Source organism: Nicrophorus vespilloides, unplaced genomic scaffold (assembly GCF_001412225.1).
Source record: "Nicrophorus vespilloides isolate i.1.1-1 unplaced genomic scaffold, Nicve_v1.0, whole genome shotgun sequence".
In the NCBI taxonomy this organism is placed as follows: Eukaryota; Metazoa; Arthropoda; class Insecta; order Coleoptera; family Silphidae; genus Nicrophorus; species Nicrophorus vespilloides.
Genome location: NW_017096015.1, coordinates 24,760 through 49,508, shown reverse-complemented (window position 1 = coordinate 49,508; position 24,749 = coordinate 24,760). Strand labels below are relative to the sequence as shown.

At 34.3% G+C, this 24,749-nt stretch overlaps 1 protein-coding gene across 3 annotated transcripts; it reads left to right on the top strand.

Annotated features, from left to right (window-relative positions):
• The first annotated feature begins 4,635 nt into the window (after positions 1-4,635).
• Positions 4,636-24,691, top strand: LOC108569169 (3-hydroxy-3-methylglutaryl-coenzyme A reductase-like). 3 transcript variants are annotated; one of them, XM_017930617.1, is made up of 11 exons: positions 4,636-4,775; positions 20,249-20,440; positions 20,509-20,623; positions 20,948-21,035; positions 21,105-21,295; positions 21,388-21,494; positions 21,551-21,702; positions 21,990-22,097; positions 22,155-22,680; positions 22,739-23,265; positions 23,325-24,691. In XM_017930617.1, exons 2-11 carry the CDS (start codon positions 20,273-20,275, stop codon positions 23,923-23,925), a joined length of 2,583 nt encoding a protein of 860 aa, XP_017786106.1. In that variant the 5' UTR covers positions 4,636-4,775; positions 20,249-20,272; the 3' UTR covers positions 23,926-24,691. The 3 variants fall into 3 exon arrangements, with proteins under 3 accessions (XP_017786106.1, XP_017786105.1, XP_017786107.1); XM_017930616.1 differs by having other exon boundaries at positions 4,636-4,894; XM_017930618.1 differs by lacking the exon at positions 4,636-4,775 and adding an exon at positions 7,816-7,891.
• Positions 24,692-24,749: the final 58 nt, after the last annotated feature.

Below are 24,749 nucleotides of genomic sequence, written 5' to 3'. Positions count from 1 at the left end.
AAGTTTAAAAAATGCTCGAAAAAGCAGTGTTTTTACATTTCATGATTTCGAAAATATAATACATAGAATGAATCCAAAAGATGCATATGAAAGCTGAATGTTTGGGGAATCTAGCAAGTATAGATACATTCTTGTGCTCTTATCCATATTGCTGTAATATGCGGTCCTTTTATGAATTGGAGGGGTTTGGGAGGCGCCAAATGATTACATACTTTTGAGGGAGTAACATCAAGTTTGGAAACCACTGCTATACGCAATAAATAAAAATATGTTAATATTTGTGAATTGTATAAGTATTAACCTGTGTCATCAATAGTCTCCTTGAGTTTTAAATAAGTGATTATTAAATATACTTATTTCTTCTTATACGCTAATTTAATGGTCAACCTTTTATTTTCAAATTGCTTTACCGTCGTTTTTAGGTCACATCCGCAGGGGGGATATTATTTATTTTATTTTTGTTGCCGCTTCTGTTTATTAATAATGCGATTCAAATGAATGGCTTTTCTCCAAAGACCTTAGCGAATTGCGAACCGAAAGCAACGAAGAAGTGGTCACAAGAGAAACAAACAAAAAAAAAGAAACTGATTAACATTAAACCCAATTCAATTAATTATATGTATAAGTGAGAAAAGATTTCTCAGAAACGTTCTCTAATCTTTCCCAAATCGCCAGACGGATATTTTCTCTTTGTTTTTCTCTTAATCTTAAATTGAAGAAGAAAAAAAAATATGTATATAAAATTGTTATCAAAATGCATGAAATCACATATCTAATTATTGATATCAATTTGTGTATTTTCTTTGTGAGTGATCCCAATTAATATTTGCTTATTGGAAAATTTTAGTGAAAACAAATAGTTGTAATATTTGAAAAAATAAAATTTGTATCAGGATGTGATTTTCTGCTGTATAATTGTTGATATTGATGTATTTTGTGTTGTATTTTATAACTGTTATTATTTAATGTGTGTGTTTGCTTCGAGTCGCCGTTTGAAATATCGTGCGGTCAGACTTTTCTCTCCGGATTAATCTTAATCGCTATATTATCGTCGAAACGACACAACAAAGAAAACGAAGAAGAATCAAGAAAACATCGGTCGTCTGGAATGTCTACACAGGATGTCGCATTGCGGATTCATTAAGTAAATACAATAGACGTCAAGGAAATGCATCTCTTAAAGTCACAGGTGTCATCAATGATTGATGATCATTCATTGATTGATAATTTTTGATAGTCAATTAAACAATAGATGAAGAAAAGAAATTTATGTGCAAATAATTAGCTCTTTTTTTAAATTAATAAAATTATGAAAGTATGTATATTCTTATATAACAGCCAAATTATTTGCAAATCATCCATAAAACTTAAAACAAAAATGATCTAAATGTGATTTGCATTAAAAAATAATCGATTAGTTTTTTTTTAATTAATTTATTGATAAGAAATGCTCGGAAGAAGTAAACTTAATCTCGTGTCTATTTCACAGAATTGAGCAACGTTTTAATTTTGTCATTTCGACACTTTCGACGATGCGTTTTGTAGATCAATGGTTTTGTTAAAACCAATATAATCTGGACACGAGTGGATGTCTGATACAACTGGAATAGTAATGAAATACTTGGTATTCGAAACGTCAACTTTTAACTATGTTCAAGGTATTATTTTCTTTTCTTTTTTAAACCGAAAGTTTTTTGTTTATAAAAATTTTGCAGTCTCTTTCAATTTTTTACAAATCAAACATAAAAATTATACAAACAAAAAAAAAACAACTGTTTGAGTGGAAAACAATGATGGGAATATCGGTATGGAAATCTGGATGTGCAAGGTTCAAGTATTAATTATAGTAGACGGACAACAATGATTCATGGATTATTGGAGGTGTGCAGGTATGAGGTGCCTAAACAACACAGCGATTATCGTTTGACGCGTTTGATGACGGAAACGAGGATTTCCAATCCGGGAATACAGTCATCGACATGTGATCAGGATAATTGTGCCAGCAGCCATTGAGAGCTGGATAGTAAACATAAACTTTGGATACGGCTCGTTCGGTTCATACTGGTTACACGATGTGATAAAAGCCTTTTCGAAAGAAATCTGAACCGAGGATGCGATGCATCAGTATAATCCGTGGCAATTGTGCAATCATCGATAACAATGAAATGAAAAAATAAACAAAACATACAAATTTGGAGAAAGATAGTATTTTGTCTTCTGTATATCTAGAAGACAAAATATAATTTATTATACAAATGTATAATTGTATAATTTGACAAACTACATTTTCAGAATCATTGGTAGTTGAATTTCTTGCGTGTATTGGATACTGTGGTTATTGGAAGTATAATTGGGTCTTAACTGTGGAATCATTGGTAATATAGTAATGGAGTTAACGTATTGGAATCTTTAGAGCTGGGAAGATTCCTGTCGATCTGATGATCAATCAAGTAATGGTATTGAATTAAAAAGAAGATAAAAGAAAGAAGACACGAAAATAACAACGGAATTGAGACGCAGGCTGCGGAAAAACACAATGAACGAGCAGCTTCGAGCTCTAGCCGTGCGCTTCTTACGCAACGCTGATAGCACAATCGGCGTGTGGTGTGATGTAACGGCCGCCGTATATTGGCAGGACCTCGATTTTGCGGCTAGCATATATTTCTTTTTCATTTGTGTTTACTTATAATTTTTTGTTTTACTTATTATCATTATTATAACTGCCTATGACTTTCGACCGGCGACGAAAGGGAACGTAATTAGGCCAAATTCGCGAACGGTCAGCGAAATCAGACGAAAACGAAGAGAAGAGTCTGCACGTGTCGGAGAGAGATAGAAGGAAAGAAATATAAACTGCCGATTAAGAAAAATTCCAAAAGCGATTTTGCGACATAAGTTGCTACGCGATACATAATCTCCTGCTGAACTCAGCGTCGAGGAAAATCGTTTTCCACGTGCTCAATGTTATTTATTGCTCGCTGCAAATCAAGTTGAAGAAGAAGAAACATTAACAATTGCAATGTTTTCTTATGCGTTGCGTTGCAGGAGGAGCGACAAGGATCCGAAGGCCCAAGGTGATGATGGCCGATGAGGATCCTTGATCTTTCGCCGGTTCATCAATTCGCAATTACGGAAAAGCAATTTTTTTTGCACAAACCGCGGCTAATCCGAGCCACTTACATAAGATAAGCGCGCATAAAAAATACTGATGTGAGAAGCGAAGAAAACAGAACCATGCGGAGAAGTTAATTAAAATGTAAATTAAATATACAAAACAATGATAATTGGAATACTTGGATACGAGGTTCTCCTTGATGGTAGCGACACGCCGTGTACCATCAACGTAGTAGGACTTTAAATATCTACATTTAGATGGCTTTCTCAAAATCTTCAAAAACGAATTTCAATACAAGATTTTAACAGATTTTATTTTTTTAATTCTTATGATGATATTCAAAATATAACAAAGCTGCATATTACTACTATCAATGTTTGAAATATCTCATTCATTCATAATCATTTGAAAATGAAAACATCTTCATCATCAAAATCTTTAAAACATTTGATTACAGATTTATATGTATTACATATAAATAATTTAAAACACATATTAATTACATTTCTAACGATAATTAGATAATTTAAATAATTCAGTTTAAAATTTAATAATTAGATAATTTAAAAAAAATCAGTTTAAAACGTATAATAAGTTGCATAACTTGCCGGTTTGAAAATTGTTACTTTCTGCTTTGCTTTGTCGCCACTTGATTATCACCATTCTCTCCAATCCCATCCAGTAACATACACCAGTAGCAGTAATTAACTTTATTAGAGTTACATAAGTATAACTGAGTATAACAACAAAACAGTGGCTGGCGAAATTGAGCTTAGGCGTAAGCTAAGTGAAGTTGGAAAGCGTGGAAGAAGAAGAATTTAATTATTTTGTCTATTGAAATATTCGTATGTAATATATGTGCAATAAGTAATTTCTACATATATGACAAAACATTAAGTGTATTGAAATATTCTCATTCACTATCTGTTTAAACCGGAAATATCTAGTATTATAATAGCATAGAAAATTTATTGATAAGATGATTTCATTATTTAAATGTACTTTTTTTTTACTTTTGATAAATAATATTATAATTAATTTATTTTATATTAATATTATTCGCTTTTTAATAATTCAATATTTTGGAGAAACAAAAAAATTTAAGTTTGTTGTGTTATGTAACTAGATGTACAATTTTGTTATAAACTGTCAATATTTAATGATTTTCTTTATGCAACCAACTATGATTGTATTAAAATAATCTTATTCTCTTATTTCTCCTATAAAGATTTAATATACATTAAATAATAATTAACAAGTTTATCAAATATGTAACTGAAAATCAGCTTTAGTGTATTTAGGATTAACATAATATTATATAAGAATTTACTTGAAATAGATGTCACTAGTTGTATGTTATCTAAATTTTGAAGTACAATTTTATGTTTGTAACAGTAGATGGTGGTATAGAAACTCTGCAGAGAACTTGTTCCTTTAAAATGCTTGTATTCTGAATTGCTTAGAGATGGCAATAGTGTGGAAACGGAAGGATCTGGAAGCATATTGTCGAAGGTGGAATTTATTATAAATAGTATTTAAATGGATGAATATATCAAACATAGTTCATTTTTTGAACCCCGATTGTTGCATAATACATTTGAGATAACGTTGGGACAAGGAACCTATAACGAGCAAATCCATTCGAGAAGTAAGGTGTCCGGTGAGTGCATCATCACCATCATCAGCGCATCAACATCAACTACGCTATGTGCGATCTCTGATGCACGCGCATTCTGCTGACCATCGTGGAGAATAACCAACCTTTAAACCATTGACGAGGTGAGGTTCTAAAAAAAAATGCGAAACTCATTTTCACCTCTGGACGTATCGGCTGTGCACCTAACCTTAAATAAACAATCTCTGAACATATCCATTCTCACACTGCTTGTTGTCTATGTCACATTGCTATAGGTGGGATTGTCCGAGTTTTTGCGTTGCGCAACGCGATTTGAGGAAGTTCGCGTGTGCTTTCCAGGGCGATTTCGTAACACCCTTTAGGTGATCGAACGAAAGGAGGAAATGTGCAATATTGGAACGCGTGTACGCTTTTTAATTATCTCACGCATTGGGTCACGCTGCTGGAAAACTGCTGGTCAGCAAAAGAACATATATATATATGATTGTAGTTGCTAGTGGCTCGGACTCGTACTCCGACTCCCCCAGCAACAGAACATTCAAAATGCAGAACACGACCTTCCAAGTAAATTTGTTTTGAGGAAATCCTGGTTTCCCCAGACCTTTGCATCTTGTTAACACGACCATAAATTCGGCACGTATCAATGTCAAATTATGTTTATTTCGGAAAGATTCCGCAAATTGGTGCGAAAACTGAAGAGGAGGCCTTCTAGTCCACTAATTCGCCAACGTCCTTGCTGACGAGGGAAATCTCCTCCTTGATCTAAATATGTGACACGTCTGTCCAAGAAAAACTTGATTCAGAAATAATTGAGCTATTAAAGATGTATTATGTCCTGTACTTGTACCACCATTATTATTGTAGAAAGAAACGAAATGAACATTAATGTCGAAAGAATAATATCATAAATAGAGCAAATCATCGGCATCCTTTCAAGGTTATACATCGAATGGATTTCGCGCGTGACCTATTGAGGCAATAGTTACAATGTTTCGATTCTCTTTTTAAACCGGTATTTATACTTTACGGATACCGGTATTATGGACATTACCAATGATAAGAAGGTTTATTAATTAACTTTTCCATTGAACACAGATTAATCGTTAATTATTTAAAAATATATGAGTTATTCATTGCATACATTGATGCAGGTAACTTCAATAACAAACGCATTCTTGACGGAATGCATAAGTTGAGAAAAATAGTATTTTCAAAATAGAACATAATGAAATTGCTTCCTGAGAAAGGTATAAATAGATATTATCCGAGTAAACATCTTCTAGATGGTGAATAATAAAAACAATTCCGACGTAAATGCAAATAAATAGTAGTAGAAGTCCTCAAAACTTGTACGTTCATTGATAAACGATATATCATAAACAGAGAGCAGACTTACTGCTGGAACCTTGATTATTCTTTAATTAAATGTAGATGTTATCGACTAGTTATATTTAAAAATTATAAATGTGAAAGTCTAAGTGTATAAAATCACCATACAACTTTATAAACATTGGTGCTAACAACTCTTAGAATCGATCAAATCCAAATAAAAAAAATGCTTTTTCCAGAAATGAGAATGATACTCAAAGGCATATGTTTTTTTTAAAAGATTGTTGTTATTGGATAGTGAATAACAGGCAATTTTCTCTACGCAAGATCAATTAAATAGTTATTGAAGTTTCCAATACAAACCTCTTAAACATTCGTTAATAGTGTTATGTTTTCAAATTACTAAGAAATTCCGTATAAATTGATTGCAATTAATAAAAGTTTCTCATTCAAAGCATAGATTCAATGTTAATAATTATATATTTAAAATTATCGAATGTCGTAATTGTTTTGAATACAAATTAACGAGATTTTATAGTAATGTTTGTAATGACTAGAATTTTATGATTCAAGGCTTTGGTAAAATGTCAACAATTAAAGTATATCTATTGAATACCAATTGTGGTGATTTTATACTAAACTAGTTAATGTTTCTATGATGAAAATAACATTCCAATATGATTTTGAGCTAATTAACGACTATAGAATAATAGTAATAGATTTACAAATTTAGAATATATCAAAGGAACTGACATCACCTCATAGAAATGTTGGAATTGAACAAATACCGGTATTGGTGGAGAAATGCATAGGGGAACACTCCGATTCCGGCATCCATGGAATCGAAATCAAAAGTGAAATCACCTACTAGATTTCGAATTTCGATCACATTATTTCAGCGCCACCGCCGGTTATCCGGTGGCGGCGGAAACCGGGGAATCCCCTCGCGGTTAAAAATTCCAAGAAATCCATCTGGCGCCGCCGAAAAAGCGAAGCGCGCGTACCCTTGCCGCCCCCGTCACCTCTATAATCCTTATAGACTCTTTATTGGTTCAAAAACCTCGGAGATTTCCAATTCAACATATGCCGTTGAATGAAATTAATTGGTCGCGTGAATTCAGGAGAAAGTGCGAGAACCCCAATTAGGCATTCCATCCATCCTTCTTTCTTTCTTTCTTTCGCACCATCCGCTTCCACTACTTTTTCCTTCTTCTTCTTCTTCTAGTTTTTTTTTGTTGTTTCTCTTCTGTCACGCTTCCATGTGTTTTGCTCTCTCTCGCTTGCTCCTCAGCTGTTTCTAAATCCGACGTTATATAACTCCCTGAGGTGGACTTTCTAGGGACGCGGGGGCCTTTCCCGGCCTAGACATTGATCCGATCGCAAGGCTAATTATATAAAGACACATAGAGTGCTCTTGTTTTACCTTCATCATCTTTTCGTTTACTGATGTCGCCGCCACCTCCTCCGATCCGTGGATGGATGATGGCCTCTTCCTACGGCATCGTCCCGCCTCCAACACGATTGTTATTATTGTTTATCGTTTGGTATGTGCCTATTGCACCATGATGAATCGCCGCCTCACACGTTGAAATTCGGGGGCCGACCGGAGCCGAATGCTGCACGGTCTGCGTTAGTAAAGCCCAAGAATGATTAGAGAGAGCGTTTACAAGAAGTAGACAGTCGCAAACTGCCGCGGTCTCGGTCACTCAGTACGGTTCAGACCTCTTTACTCGTGGTTCTAAGTGCGTTTGTGGATGACACTCTTCACCTGCAAAGGCACCACAGTCCTCCTGTTTTTAAGATAATCTAAGGTAAATTACATCGTTTATCAATACACCGCATTTCCTCCAAGAACCAACCAATTCCAAATTCCATAGAAACTTTTAAATCATTCCTTAACTCTCTCAAACAAATAACAACTTCAATACGAAAAACCTTCTTTTACTTACAATTATATCCCTCAACTATTCAAAGTACTCAATTTTAAAAAATATAATTATTTATGAATTTGAAACAAATTTAATAAAGCTACACAGAATATGGTTTATCGAGTTAAAAATAAGTTTCGATAAGTATGCGCCTTGTAAATAAACAAACATTTAATTTACGTATCTCTTCGTTTATTTTTCTCGTGCAAATTTAGATCAGTTGCAGAAAGTAATTTTTGTTTCATTTCAACTTGACATCGAAATATTAAAAAAATGAATTTTATCAATTTATGTTTATTCAATTTTTTGATATATCAATTCAGAATGAAATTATTTGATGATAATTACATCATTGTGAAATGATTTTTGAGAAATTTATTTTTTTCAATTGTAGAAAAGTTTTAAATTACGTTTATATAATTATGAACTTGATGTTTTCAATTGATGAATTTGCTTTGTATTGATGGATAAAGTGAAAACGCAAACTAGGTTTTCATTCCACTTAAAATCAATTGTTTTGTTCTCTTGTGAATATTGCATTAACATCAGCCCATTTTCCTTTGACAAACATTAGCCTTATTTTCACGGTTTCCTCGTTCCGAATTGCGTTACATTTCGGAAATAACGTCTAATTACCAACAACAATCCATTAAGCAATTCATTAATTTCCGGTGCGGATGAAAGAAATCGTACGATTTCTTTCCTTTGGATCGTATACACCCGAAAAAACATACAAAATGTGCGTTCTTTAGAAACCGGAACGTTGCGTAAGCAGTGACTTATGTTGATGTCACTTTGAATTTTCTTAACGAGAAGAAGGAAACAGAGATTGATTTGAAAGTAAAGAAGAAGAAAAAAAAACAACAAATATTAATGAAAACCTATTTATTAAACTTGGGGTTAAATAATGTAAATGATGTCAGGGGAAGGAAACGTGCGGAAAGAAAATAGAAACTTTCACAAACAATGTTGTCCGAAAGTGAATGATGATTGGTTTCCATTTGTTTTCAATATCATTTACATAATTCACCTTTGTATCTTAGCCCAAATTGCACAATTTAATTAGACCACATTTTGTATTGTAATTAAATATGCAATTATTGTGATGGGGAAAAAATAAAATTATAATTATTATTTACTATAAATTACATTTAATGTCTATTAGGTTAAATGCAGAATTGTTTGAATTCATTATACTTATTTATAGTTTTCTTTTTTATTGAATTACAATTGAAAACTGTGCTCGAGTGTTTTTTTGGAAACTTTACGAGCTGTCACAATTAGACCCATTAGGTATCCTTATGACCCGCCACTTTGGGGTCTGCTTAATATCAACACCGGATGGAAAAAAAGGAGAAAGAAGAAATATATATATACGTGACGAATAGAGTGCACACGTTGCTCTGGGTCTCCAATCGCTAAGAAAAGAAAACATGACAGGACCACCTAGTTTTAAAGTATTTGCCTAATTGATTTTTCAATACAAATCTGCATATATATTTAGATTTTTATAAGAAACTAATATTTTTATGCTAACAAATATTTTGGTGGCAACGAACATTTTGTAGATCGAGGTCCTATATATTCGCAATATGGCATTGAATTTAAACAGTTAAATCATTTCGACTAACGATAATCAATATGGAAAACAAACTTCTTATTTTTTATATATATATATATTTGAATATTTACCTCTTCTTATTAATTTGTTTGATTACTTTTCGAATTGTCACAATTATAGTGTCAACCAAATTTCAAATAGGTCAAGGATATCAACACGAATTGCACACTAATTTTTTAACGCTTAATTAGAAGTAACATTTCGATATTTACAAGCACTCAACATCAACCGTCGATTCAAATAATTTTACAGTTTGAATTACAGTTTTAAAAAATGTATAATCGAATTTTGTCAAGAAGACAAAGTTCAAAGTGTAAAACCACAACTTTGAAATATCCATCTACAGGTCCATCTCCTGAAATATCCCCCAACTTACGAACTAGTTCTGTTCCAAAGGGTTGTTCGTAAGTCGGGGGAATTTTAAAAATTTCAAAATATAATTATCTTACCACACTTTATCATGGTTTTTACTTTTATATATGTTAGAAAATAAATATTACTGACTGCATAAATTTAAAAAAAAATACTTTTCAATGTAGACATCAAAATTATTTAATAAAAAATGACGAAACGAAAGAAACAACTGCATATTTTATTAAAGAAATTATCAATTTTTGTTTGGACAGTTAATTTTTATCACTATATATCTTTTTGTAACAAGTTAGAGCTTTTAGAATTTTGTTCGTAAGTCCGGGAATTCGTAATTTGGGGGATACCTGTACTAGCAAACCACACGTTTCTGTTTTGCGGCGAATTTACATGGAATGTATGCATTTAGAATATTTAATATTGTATTTAATTTATACTGTTGTAATGCATAAACTATTTAATTAATCAATTAATTAATTAATTATATAATAGTTGAGTGAATTTTCTCAACATAATGATTTATAAACCGAATTATCGAATTATATTTACTCAAATTACTGAAAAAGTAATATACACCTGTTTGTGTCATACATAACCACGTTTAACAGTAATGTAGTCATTAAAACGTTTTAGTTAATAATACACAATATTCTTCAATTATACACATAACGTAAATTGCTTCATCAAGTTGGAATTAAACATTTTTTTGTGTCCCATGCTTTTCGCAAACGATCAGCAAAAAATGTACGCAATGCGTGTGAAGTGTCCAATAGCAACAATTACACTTCGTTCTTATTTATTTATTTTTTTCTTGATAAATTGCATTGGATGGATATAATTTTTGCTTTGCGACAATATATATTTTTTTTAAAGTATCGTAGTAGTTTCTAATTAAATCACGTTGCGTAACAAATGATGATAGTGAAACACGAAAATAAAAAGTGAATCTTGTGTGAAACTCGTGAAAGTCGACATGCATTTATGTTGTTCGCCGTCCATGATCATTATTTATGTATTATTCATCGTCCAGTTGTTTTCATATCTTATTATTTTCTTTTCATCTGCTTCTATGCGCGCTTCTTGTTAAAATTGCCGGTATAACAACGATGGTTATCTTAATTAAAACGCTAGCTTATGCTATTTTCAGGGATGTCGTTGTTTTTGCCGATTTGTACGTGACTTTGCTACGATTATCCTGAGCACACTTCGGATGAATACATAATTTGTTTTTCATTCAGTTTTGATTTTTTTTGTTTTTGTAAATCATTTTATATTTGTTAAATTAATTTCGTAAAAAGTTTCAGACATGTAAAAAGTATAAATAATATAATTACTTACTTAGTTTTATATTAAAAAAAATATATATTCTTAGTATTGAGATAAGAATGTAATGTATGTAAATAATAGGATGTTTAAATAAAACGTTTTGCAATTGTTAAAGGCTATGATTAACGTAAATATGAAAAGAGAAGTGTATCATATAGAAAAATAATAAAAACGATTCAAATAAATTTGTTGGTTTTTTTATACGTATTTGTTTAATAGCGTTTGTTATGCAATTTCAAGCAGTACAGAAGGCTATAAACCGAGGTTAATTGCTTTTACATTTCATAGTTTGAGATATTTGAATAATTATGGTAAAAACTGACGTAGAATAAAAAAAAGTTCGCTTTGAAAACAATTTCAATGTTATTACAACAATAAAATATTTAGTTCGGTAAGCGTAGCTTTGTTCAGGTTTTTGCAACGCTTTTGATAAAAAAAACTTTGATAACTCTATGAGATGGACACCGGAAAAACGCTGATGAATCTCGTGTTGTTTGTCTCTCTTTGATGGTAGGAATAACACAAAAAAAAAATAAGATACGTTCGTGTGTGATGGAAACGAGTAAAATTACCGTATTGAGGACTCGTTTACCACACATGCACATACCAAAAGAAGAAAAACCGGCGTGCGCGTTCCCATCCGAACACGTGTCGCTCTTCCTACGATTTCGATTTTATATAACTGTCATTTGCATTTTTTTTTTCTCTCTCATTTCGATTTGAGTCCGGATACACACAGCTCCGAGCATTGTTTGACGTGGAAGAAAGTTTGCCCGAAAAGCATGACCAAGACACGTTCCACTCGTATTCCATAATTAATATACTTCTAACGGTATTCCGAAGGCTCGCCAAAAGTCCTTCCCACCAAGTGGTTCCAAAGTCTGCTTCCTACATACAACTTCTTCTTTTTTTTTGAGTTGAAAATTACAACATTCTCAAGAAGCATCATCTTAATAATTTAAATACAGCATTGTTCGAATAATCGGTTTCTCCAAATTAATTGTACACGTGTACATGATTAAACATGTATTTAATTAGTATAATGGAAAATTTTAACAATGAATATTTCAGTATAAAATTGTAAAAGTACTCTTACCAAGTTTTGTAATTGCTTTCATATTCGTGTGAAAAAAGTACGAATGTATTGAAAATGTATCTCATATTTGTTTGTTACGTAATTATTTTTTTTTGGTTGAAAATTACAACATTTTCAAGAATCATCTTAATAATTTAAATGTATAAGTCTACTTAATTAAGAATATGGAATATAATATTTCTGAACAAAAATTGTCATGTGGATAGTTTTGATCCACGTTCGCAAAAAATGAAACAATAGCACTTATTGTCACAGGAAAATAAAATATATAATTATATCTTATTCACGTGAAAAAAGCAAATGTAATGAAAATTGATCAAAATTTCTTTTTGTTACATAATTTACTGTTTTTGTTTGTTTATAATTTCATAACTATAAATAGAAAAACATTTCATAAAATTGCTTGTTAATAAGCATTATAATTTTCATTAATTAAAAAATCAAATTACAAACTGCAACTAAATTATTATGCACATAACGATTTAAGCAATAACAATTTCTTTTGACTTTTATTCATTTAATTAATTATTCTCGATTGTTTCTAAATGTTTTCAAGTTGCATTAATTAATTACAATTATAAAATTTTATGAACATAAATGATTAGACAGATTCATTAATTAATATAATTATCAATTTGTTCAATTCGAAGTTCATTTCTTCTTCGTAATGATCCGAAGGTTATAAACGTTATACTACAGATGTTTAAGAATCATTAAATTTTCTATCAAGGATCGTTTCATGATATTAGATACGCTTTTCACAATTTTGAGAAATCTAAAGAGTATTTTTTTTTGTATGCAATTCAACAATGCAATAGGTCAGTATTTCATTAGTTTATCATTTTTTTATAACTTTAATTATCTATACAATTATTTTATAATTAATTGCATTTAAAAGTAATCTTAAGCTATTTATTTTGTATGCATGATATTTCAATGCGATTTTAAACTATTTATTTTTTTATATAAGATAATATTGCAATAGGTCATTCAACAGGTTTATGAATTGATTAAATTTCAAACTTTCTACTGAAATAAATAATATTGGAAATCGTACAATAAGTTATTTTTTGTTGAAATTTAACAAAATTCCTACTATCGGTAAATTTTGACAGATGGATTGTGGGGATTCCCCGCGGCGGCTTGTATTTGAATCATTGCTGAGCAAACTTTCGGATCGCTCAGACTGCGCGGTCCGGCCTTGTTAGAGGAGAAGTTATGCAACAGCTCGGAGACCGGTTGATAGTTATTTTTAAATCCCACGAGGATTGAGATAACTGCTACGACTGCGCGTCTCCTGTAGGATGGAACTACCACCTAGTTGTTAGGACCTAGTACAAAGGGTTTTCCTGTGCTCGAGCGTTATCAGCGCTAGTTTATAAACAACATTTCCGTGCTCCAATCAATTGCGATACGTTTTTCATCTCTCGGGATACCAAAAGTAGACAAAATAACGAAATACTGAAAAAAAAAACAAACAAAGATGAAGGGAAAAAAGCTGTTTGTATTTTGTCGCGGGGCCGTATATGAGTCGACATTCCTTTTGTATGAAGAAGGAATTCGCCTTTCAACCGAAAGTGCCACAGCACATTAAGCAGCAGTTCTTTTAAAAGAAAACATAAAACGCGGAGATGTTCTAATTTTAATATTTCCCAAGGCATCTGACGACAGAAGTCTATTGATTCATCATCGACTGCAAACTAAAATAAATAAACTTACCTTTTTTTTTCTATTTCATCTTCTAATGCTGTATTCAAATCTATTTTGCATTCGAATTACTTTTAGAGTTAATCTTCTGTAGAATTGGAATTCTTTCATCCATACAGGTTTCCTTTTTTTTCAAAACTCTACTAGAAGCTTCATTAACATAACCACATCCTGAATCAAATTTTTGTACTTAAATTATGTTGATTACAGCTAATAATTAACGATGAATTGACTTTTTTCTACTTGCAGTGAAAATGTCAACAAGGTAAAATTTTTAATTAATGTTTCATAATTAGATTAATTAGTTTATTGCTTCATACAAAAATTTGCAAATAAAAACAAAGTATTTATAAATTTTGTATTTATTATGAGGAAACTTAGTATTTCTTGATATCATCGATAGTTTAATGACCTACGCGTGATTTGTTAAATAACACGAAATTTGTTACTTGAAGGGTCTGCGGCATATTTGTTGCAGCGATCGTAAAATCCATCTGGTGTTGGTGAAGATCAAAAGGGAAGAGGCAACAGCTATTTTAGTGGTCCATATCGTTATGATGGTACGGCCGTGACTTTACAACGACACCTGACAATATTCTATAACAGATGTTAATCAATTTGTTGCAATATTTACCGAACATATCGAAAACGACCATCCCGAAGCGCTAATAACGGATATACATGATCCATTTGGCAACACATAAATGTCGTAATAAACGTTAAAGAATATTCACTGTTTAATTATTAAACAGCTCGTATTAAGAATTTAATTTGAGCAACGTTAGGGTTTATAAAAACAAAAGAAAACTTAAAATATTCTAGAATTTTACATAAAATTATAACAATAAAAATTTACTTGCTAAATAAGTAATGCATTTACATAGCAAATTGGATTTATGATTAATCCAACGTAAAAATAATTAATTTGTAAGGAAACGCACTGATTTTGGTGCCCATTTTCGATTGGTTTAGATTTAAAATGCTTAGATTTTATCTGTTAACAAAAAATATTTACTGATGAGCCACCAATAGTTTGTGTGGGCCGACCCGACTATTAGAGCCAATAGAATTGTTAAGAACGAAAAGAGCCGGGGATAACCGATCCCTCGTTTAGCATATAGCGATGTGATTTGCAGCTGCAACTTTTGATTTTTATCGCGTCGCATAGACAGGCAAAAACATTTTCCTATAGAAATCGCCCAAATTTTTATTACTGTCTTATCTCTTATTTCCTATTCGTGGACCAATAAGAATTGTTTAAACCTTTATAGCAGCAACTGTGATTCGTCGAGACGTAGACAAGATGAGTTTTATAACCACAATTTTTCGATAATCAATGGAATATGTAAATGTTTTTTCACTTTTATTTGGATTAAAATACCAATTTTTGTTAATCCTAAAGGAAAATGTGCACGTGTCTTATTGTCTTAAAAGATAAACCATATATTCAATCGATAGAAATATCCACTGGCTCAGATTGAAGGAATTTTAATAAGTAGAATCAATTAAGTTTTCTGATGAAATAGAAATGACTTAGTTGTAATTGATATTTAAGCAAATGAGTACTAGAACTATCTATTTGATGAGGCGTTGATTTTGATGGTTCATCTGAAACTTGGATGTATATAAATATGTAGTCGTGATTTCTTTAGAGCACATCTTGCAACTGGTTACGAATCGTCAGTTTGTAAACATTAGTAAAAGATACAATACGTGGAAAATGCTCTAAACTGCGGTAGTTGTATACAGTCGGACCTAGTATTGATACTTAGGGAACTGCATTTGTGCACGCGATGCTTGGAACGATGGAGAGCGACGATGGATTGCGCTATTTCGAATAGGAAACGGCAGTGTTTAGTCTCGTGTTTTAGTACGGAATAAATTCGGAATATTTATTAGAGATGATACATAGTGCTGCTGCAAGTCAAATAAACCTCGCGGCGTTTATAATTATCCGCTATTACACATAAAGGTTCGGCATCGGGTTTGAGCAACTTTTCAGAAAATGTCAAGTAAATATTGCGATCGGCCGTTTCGAAGGAGTTTAAATTTGGAGAATAAACACGTTACCCAAGAGGCGAAGCGAATTCCGTACACGATTCTCTACCATTTCTGTTTACTCGAAGATTATTAGAAGGATCCGTTGATGAGGACGATTTCATCCATCTACAAGTTAAGTCCTGACCTAATCGTAGCTAGAAGGATTGGCAAACATTTTTACCATCGCAATTTGTGCTCGAAAAGAGCGATAAGAAAAGTAACTGCATTTGGTGTCAGGGCCATACTTGTGTGAGTGAACGTATATATATATATACACACTTTATGTATGTGTGTGTCGCAATTTTTTTTTCCCGCCGAAGATTGAAATGCTAGTTCGTGGCTCAATCAAAATCTCACGAAACTGGTACACTGTCAGGATCACAGTTATATTTCACACCGAAATCCGTGTCAATACGTGATAGAATGTGCCCGATGCCATTAGGTATTCCGGACAAGTGTCCCCCAAAATTGTAAACATGAAAAGTTTGTTGATATTTTGATGAAAACACACTCTTCCATTAATTGCATTTGGTGCTCCATTTTCAGAAACACGAAAATAAGAGACAAGGTCTTCATAACATTTAAATAGGAAAAGAAAAAATAAAGTTGCGTAACATTCATATATCTTTTTATGTCTGAATAGAATAATTTAATTTCATCATCATGTTTGTTTTTCCACTAACTGCACTTTGATATTTCGTGTCTATTTTGCTTCTTCTGTTCGTTTGTTTATTTATTTGCGTTTCGTTTTGGCCTCTTCTTCTGTATTGTTTTTAGTGCCGCTTAAGCTGTGAGGCGTGCATCGTCGGATTTACGTATGCGTCTACGTAAATCCTTTTATTAATATGACAGATACGTATAAGCCCGTAGATTTTCATTCACAATACCAAATCGGGTTAACGTCGAAAATATTAAGTGTATTGTGAATGCTTGAAGACGGCGAGGTTTCGTTTGGTGTCGCCAGGAAGCATCGAAAGTCTCCTTCCATAATTTATTTCTCTATTTATAACCTATTTCACATTGGTTCAGTGAAAGCCTCCACACTACTTTTTACTGCCCTAAGCAGTATCAATTTCAAGAAGCCTTCAACCAAACTGATCCTCACAAATCTATCATTTATATAAATTTACTCAATTTATTCGTACTAATGATATAGGTCTTAAATGCGATAATCCTCGATATAATCTAATATTCACACGAAGATAATCAACGTTCGAGATTAGATAAAGCGACAAGTATTACATAACGTTAATACCTATTACATTAGGCGATAATTGATTTATATTTAACCGTTTATTGATACACGCTGAAGTGGGCTATGGATATGTCAGTACTAAGATAAAACATTAATAGTAAACTAACAGTGTCAAGTGCTTTTGATTGAAGGTCACAATTTGAACGAGAGAATTCAATTTTTACGCAACCCAATGTTGTAACAGTGTGTTAGATTCTAATTGTGTGGATTCATCCAAAACGCGTCCAGATTTACAGCTACTTCCTAAAAATGATTCCAAATTATAGTTGCATTCAAGCTTATGGTAAAGAGCTGCGGGTTGGTGACCACAGACCGCACAAGAAAAGAAAAAAAAAGGAACGAGCATAGCTCAATTGTAAAGTGGGCGCTCGTAAATCGTTTGGCTCGACTGAACTTAATGACTTCGAATTTCCCCAATAGAAACTGAATAAAAACAATTCAACAGCAAGAATATAAAATAGAACTATCATCTCTGTTGCAATTGCATTTCATTAGACTATATTTATTAATAATTAGAAACTCATTATAAGAAAAACATCTTAAAATTGCTTGCAAAACAATCTTATTAACCGTTGTTAAATGTTTGTTTTGTTGTTTGTCGTATCTTTGCCGAATTTCTCTAAAATTTCACTTCCTTTGTAATAAACAATAAAAAGTAATTTATTTAAATTATGCATTGCGATATTGTTCAGTATCGAAGAACACGATTTCTACTTTTCAAGCACACGATTTAGATGGAGGAGCAATATATTGGAATGATACATTTCTTTTGGGATTGCGCTGCATTTTCTCAGAGATGTGTTTAACTTGGAAGCATCTCATGTTTCAGCGGAACTGTTAATTGGAGCGCCAGAATTGGAGAAGGAAAAACCTGTTTTATCATCTTAACACGAAATGCTAATTCTGTAAGATATACAAACAAAAAATATATATCTGCCCACTTGATTTTCTGGGAACGTAACGAATGTATTTAACACATTACATTTTACTAAATACACTTGAGCGAGAGCCAAATAAACATACACTTCATTTTTTTTTTCCAAGACGTTGAGAGTGCGGTATTCCCGTTGTCTGCGGCAGATAAAGATATATTCTACAGAATCTGCTCTATTAAAACAAACAGTTAATGAATGTTTAACAACTCGTTCGAATTGTTTGCATTAACTGAATATTTGCAAAATTCTAGAATTGGTCAGAGGTCAATCAAGGCGATATCTGCTTATTGAAAATATAAATTTAGAAACCTAAATTTCGTGGAAATATATTGGATTTGCTTGAAGCTACTACGTTTTTGAACGTGATATTTCCATATTTATTTCTTCTATCAATGTAAAAATGTCTAAAAATAAACCATACTTTGGAAATTTATCTGAATCGTTGGACAAATTGCGTAAACATCGGAGCATTCCTTGAAGCGTTTATTTAAATTACAATTAGTTTATAGTTTATGACACTTGAAGATATACGGAGGAAAGAAAGATGAAGAAGACGCAAAGTACATATTGGGAATGCTGGAATTCTCATCGCAGTATTTTCCGTTTAGTAATTGAATGAAATAAAATAAAAAGGTTTATTGTTGTTGTTATGGGTACGGTAAGCACCTACCGTTCATTGGCGCGGTTAAAGGCAGGGGATCCACTTTCATTTTCCGTTTCGTTTTGGATTCGAGTCGCAAAACGAGTTTCGCATCCTAAGATCGTGTGTTTTCACTCTGTATTAATTGAAACAGAAAGTGGTATAGCAATGCAAGCGAAATGTCGTAATAGCCGCGAAGTCGGCAGAAAGAAAGGCACCGACGAGGAGACCAAAAGGAACAAAAGAATTGCGCAAACGGTGGACAAATAGAAACGAAATGCGTTCAGGATCGTTTGTTGTTGCTGTTGTTTGTTGCTCCTGCTGCTACTGCTTAGTTCTTTGGCTGCTTTCTAAGCTCATTGCAACCAAATAAAAGTCTGGGTCCAAAAAGGCCGGGGCCGATGGCCTTACGGGAGAAAGCAGCCAACCTTGAATGAACTGGACTCCGTCCATCGTTTTATGTAACCGTGCGTACTACATGCCCCAGGAACACCGAAGCCGTCCTTATCTCTTCATTAAGGATAATTCGTGCTGCGTGGATCCATTCACGTAAGCACCTGTTCCTGCGGCAACCCCGGTAACAGGTCTTCGGATCTCCGAGTCCCAGATTTAGGTTAAACCGCATTCCAAGATACCGAACTCATTATCGATTCACCATTAAGCGTGATTGCGTAACACAGCCACTGCTGCATGAAAATATCTAGTGTAAGGTCGTTAAAAATTTGCGCAACCATTTCCTCCTAGTTCTCGATCTGCTCAACTATCCTTTTCGGCATTCGATGGACAGTCGTAAAGTAGTGAATTATGTCTTTAGGAGAAACATTTTCGAAAGTTTCTTTTGGTACCACCTTGTCTGGGGAATGAAAGAGGAGATCGATAAACCAATAATAAACGTGAAAAGATTTATTTTGATTTCATCTGCGCCTTTGATGCATTTATTTCGGTCCATTATTTCCCTACAATCCCACACAGGCACGCATCGAAACGCAACTAACAGAATTAATCTTTATTAGTTGTGCGCGCATCGAATATTATCCCGAGTGAATCACATCACTTGCTTGGAAGAGTGGTCTTCTTTCAAGTTCAACTCACAAGTTCAAACATACGTGTGCGGCTTACGTAATATTGTCGCACTTTAGGGAAATCCCGGAGCGTTTTATTTTATTACTGCTTACATTGCCGGCGGAATGTAAATGTTCTCATTGCCAAATTCGGTGTACCGCAGTCAATCATTCAGTCTGTATCTTCCAGAAAGTGCTGTAGCAAGTAAGGACCATGACGACGCGCCTGTTCCGTGCTCACGGGGAATTCTGTGCAACTCATCCATGGGAGGTGATCGTCGCGACGCTTATGCTGACAGTATGCATGCTGACGGTAGAACAGCAGCAGCACGCACCTATACCGAAGCCGACAACTAGAAGCTGTGTTGGATGTTTGAACGAGGTAAGTGATGCTGACAAGAAGATGATGTTCCGACCGGCAACTTCTCAACGTGCTGTTTCCATTTACAGGCCGAATACAATGCAGCGGATGTGATTGTGATGACTGTTATTCGATGCCTGGCAGTTTTGTATAGCTACTATCAATTCTGCAATCTGCACCGGCTCGGATCCAAGTATATTCTAGGTATGTAGCTGGCGAAAGTGAAGTGAAAATATGATTCAAGGTTGGGACACGCGAGAGGACTCGGAGAAAGTATCTCTGTGTATGCGTGTGACATCACTAAAATCGGGACGTAACCATGAAGCATATTCTCCGCATCGGCGATTCGCATAATCGCCTCATAATGGTGTCAATATCCAACTGTTGCCCAACCAAACTTGTAATCAAACAAATAATTTATTTAACACCAGCCTTGAATACTACATGTACCTAGAAATGATGTTTTGTCCTATATTTCTTTTGTATTATTTCTATTAAAATAATTTGTATGTATTCTTCTGAAACTAGGTATAGCAGGCTTGTTCACCGTTTTCTCCAGCTTCGTGTTTACCTCAACGGTATTGAACTTCCTTCGCATTGACTTCTCCGAATTGAAGTAAGCCAATTAGAAAGAGCTTTTTTATTTCGAACCCCGGGTACTAACGTCCAACATTTATATTTGCAGAGACGCGTTGTTTTTCTTCCTGCTATTAATTGATCTGTCGAAGGCAGCGATGCTGGCGGAATTTGCACTCAGCGCTTCGAATCAAAACGAAGTGAAAAGTAATATCGCGAGAGGAATGTCAGTGCTCGGTCCTACCATCACCCTGGATACCATTGTCGAAACTCTAGTCATAGGCGTAGGAACTCTATCAGGTATTCTATTCGGATGGCCAATTTAATTGCAACATACCTGAGCATACGCGATCCTCATCCGAAATATTAATGAATGCGTTTTCTAATTGTAGGTGTTCACCGGCTCGAAATGTTGTCCTGTTTCGCATGCCTTTCAGTCGTTGTTAATTACGTAGTCTTTATGACTTTCTACCCGGCATGTCTGTCCCTCATTTTAGAGGTAAGTTTCTAAACCGTTTGCACTTATTCTCCCTAATCGCAAGCTCGCGCCCGCAGTTGTCACGCACCACAAATCTCTACGGAAAACGGGACATCAAGAGGTCCCTCATCTCACGCGCTCTCAACGAGGAAGACCAGAAGTCCAATCCAGTTTTGGAAAGGGTGAAGATCATAATGGCTATCGGACTCATGATCGTACATGCACACAGGTAATAAAAGCTAGAAATAGCTTGCCTTGAAAGGACCAACCGATCGTTATCAACTTTCCTAGTTACATTTTAAAACATTTTTTGATGAAATCACTAAGAGCCATCTAAAAATGTAAATCTCACCTAGCTTGAATCCATTCATATTCAATCACAGAGTCGTGACCTCACTGGATATTTTTAAATCGCTTTTGTTCTGAGATAAATAGTACAAGCAGTTTCATGTTATTCTAGGCAATAGCATTTCAGTATATATAGGTAGACGACTTATTTGGATTTTTATTTTCAAGCTGGTGGCCATTCAGACAAGAAGAAGACGCGATTTCACCACTTGTCGTCGAACAACGTATGACCTTAAACCGCACCGACGAAGCCGCCTTTCATGGATATATTATGAAGTAAGTCTGAACGCGAACACCTTAGGCCTTCTTTACCTGTGATCGATTACCTTCTAGATGGGTCACCCTTAGTGCAGACCATATAGTGATATTGATTCTGCTGCTAGCATTAGCTGTGAAGTTCATCTTTTTCGAAAACAAGGAGGAATTAGAGCTGGGCGCGCGTCTTATAGAAACCAAGCAGGATATTCCAGAGATTATAATGAACGCAGCTGCCCCGATGCCGTTCTTCAAGCCGAAACAATTTTTCCTACAAAATCAGGATATCGAGGATGCACCTCAAGACAAAGAAGTTCAAACGGAACCGGTTGCTGAAGTAGCTATTAAATCCGAACCATCGAAGCCTAGCCGGAGCTTAAATGAATGCGTATCCATTTATCAATCAAACCTGGGAGCTGCGGCACTGAACGATGAAGAAGTGTTATTATTAATCGAGAAGAAATACATCCCCGCTTATCAAGTTGAGAAAGCGGTTGATGATTGTGAGCGCGGTGTTGGAATACGCAGAAAAATGGTCGGGCATAAAGGAAATTTTACGCAAGCTCTTACCAATTTACCATATAAAAATTATGACTATAGCAAAGTAAGTTATCAATTTAAATCATCATTGGAAAGAATACTAAAAATTGAATTTAATATAGGTGATGGGAGCGTGCTGCGAAAATGTCATCGGATATCTACCAGTTCCAGTTGGAGTTGCGGGACCTCTTTTTTTGGACGGCAAGAAAATATTCGTGCCAATGGCTACGACTGAAGGATGTTTAGTAGCAAGCACAAACAGAGGAAGCCGGGCTTTGCTCCAGTGCGGTGTTAAGAGTAGGATCATCGCCGATGGCATGACACGAGGTCCAGTCGTCAGGTTCCCTTCGTTGGACCATGCAAGCGAAGCGGCTGCATGGATGGAAAGGCCAGAAAATTACGAACAAATCAAGAACAGCTTCGACTCTAGCAGTAGATTTGCTAGATTGATGCGCATCCATATACGTTTGTTCGGCAGATCGTTATACATACGTTTCGTTGCTAAGACCGGAGATGCAATGGGAATGAATATGCTCTCCAAAGGCACAGAGCTGGCTTTAAAATTCGTTCGCGACAGATTCCCCGAAATGGAGATACTCAGCTTAAGCGGAAACTTCTGCACCGACAAAAAACCGGCGGCCGTCAATTGGTAATTATACCCGTGTTACTTGTGCATTCATCAATTAACTCTCTGTATCATCATTGCAGGATCGAAGGTCGCGGTAAATCCGTGGTCTGTGAAGCGATTGTCCCTGCTGACATTGTGCAGAACGTTCTCAAAACTTCTGTTGATGCTTTGGTCGATGTGAACATCTCCAAGAATCTAATTGGATCTGCAGTTGCCGGAAGTATAGGAGGATACAACGCTCACGCCGCCAACGTCGTGACAGCCATCTTCATAGCAACAGGTCAAGATCCAGCTCAAAATGTGGGCAGCAGCAATTGTATGACGTTAATGGAACCATGGGGTAAAGACGGCCGAGATCTGTACATCACCTGCACGATGCCTTCGATTGAGATCGGCACCATTGGCGGTGGAACTATTCTTCCGCCCCAAGCATCTTGCCTAGAGATGCTGGGTGTTAAAGGCGCAAACTCAGAATTTCCCGGTGAAAATGCAAGCCAACTGGCTAGGATCGTTTGCGCAACAGTCCTGGCTGGTGAACTATCCTTGATGGCCGCCTTGACCGCCGGACACTTAGTTCAAAGTCACTTGAGACACAACAGGTCTTCCACTCATGTGAGCCAAACGATTGAAAACACAGTCAAGTCTACTACACTCTTACCTCCCTGCAGAGACAATGTATAGACATAAAACAAATTTAAATTAACTTATTTTTTTCTACTTAGTACAGCTGGCTTAATATACTAAAAATTCTTATTGTACATATGTACATGATTTACAAATCATAAAAAAAAACAAAATAAGATTACAATCGTTTCCTTTGTTATATATTTTTATAGAACGACTGTGAGATTTAGATATAAGGAATGGCTGTCTTTAAGGTATATAAGCTGAACAATTAACTTATTTATAATTATTATTATTTTTGTTTTATTTTATGTTATTAATTCTCAATTATTTCTTATATTAGCCGTGGTTAGCTATACTCAAAGATAATGCAATTATTTATAGCACGGTACTTTGAACCTCGTAGAACCTATAGAGGTAAAAAAAAAACATTGAGAAGTTCAAGGGTATTAAAGTATTGATTAGTTGTTCTTCGCATTTTACAAGAAGGAAACAGATAAATGAAAGAGATGTGAAGCTTCCATGTAAAAGTTATTTGAACTTCACGACCTACCCGTGCCTTCTTCCCACGCTATTCGTGTATAATACGCAGAAGTATTCCCAATTACGAATATAAAACTCAGCACATATCAATCTGTATGTCGTCAACTGTTTGTAATTTTATATTTAGATATATCATAATTTGTTGTATTTTAATTTAATTAATTGTTATTACGGTTTCTTTACCAACTGAAACTGAAAGACATTTGTATTTATCTGTACTTCATTAGCGAATTCGCTGATGACATTCATTCATAAAACGAATAAGAATTTCTGGACGAAACTCAAGAAAAAATAATTTAGTTGTTGTGTACAAAAATGGTGTAATTATTAATATTTTG

Coding starts and splice junctions, on each gene's coding strand:
- LOC108569169 (XM_017930617.1), top strand. CDS start 20,273: ATGACGACGCGCCTGTTCCGTGCTCACGGGGAATTCTGTGCAACTCAT. Junction 20,624..20,947: donor CGGATCCAAGTATATTCTAG/GTATGTAGCTGG, acceptor TTCTGAAACTAG/GTATAGCAGGCTTGTTCACC. Junction 22,681..22,738: donor AAAATTATGACTATAGCAAA/GTAAGTTATCAA, acceptor AATTTAATATAG/GTGATGGGAGCGTGCTGCGA.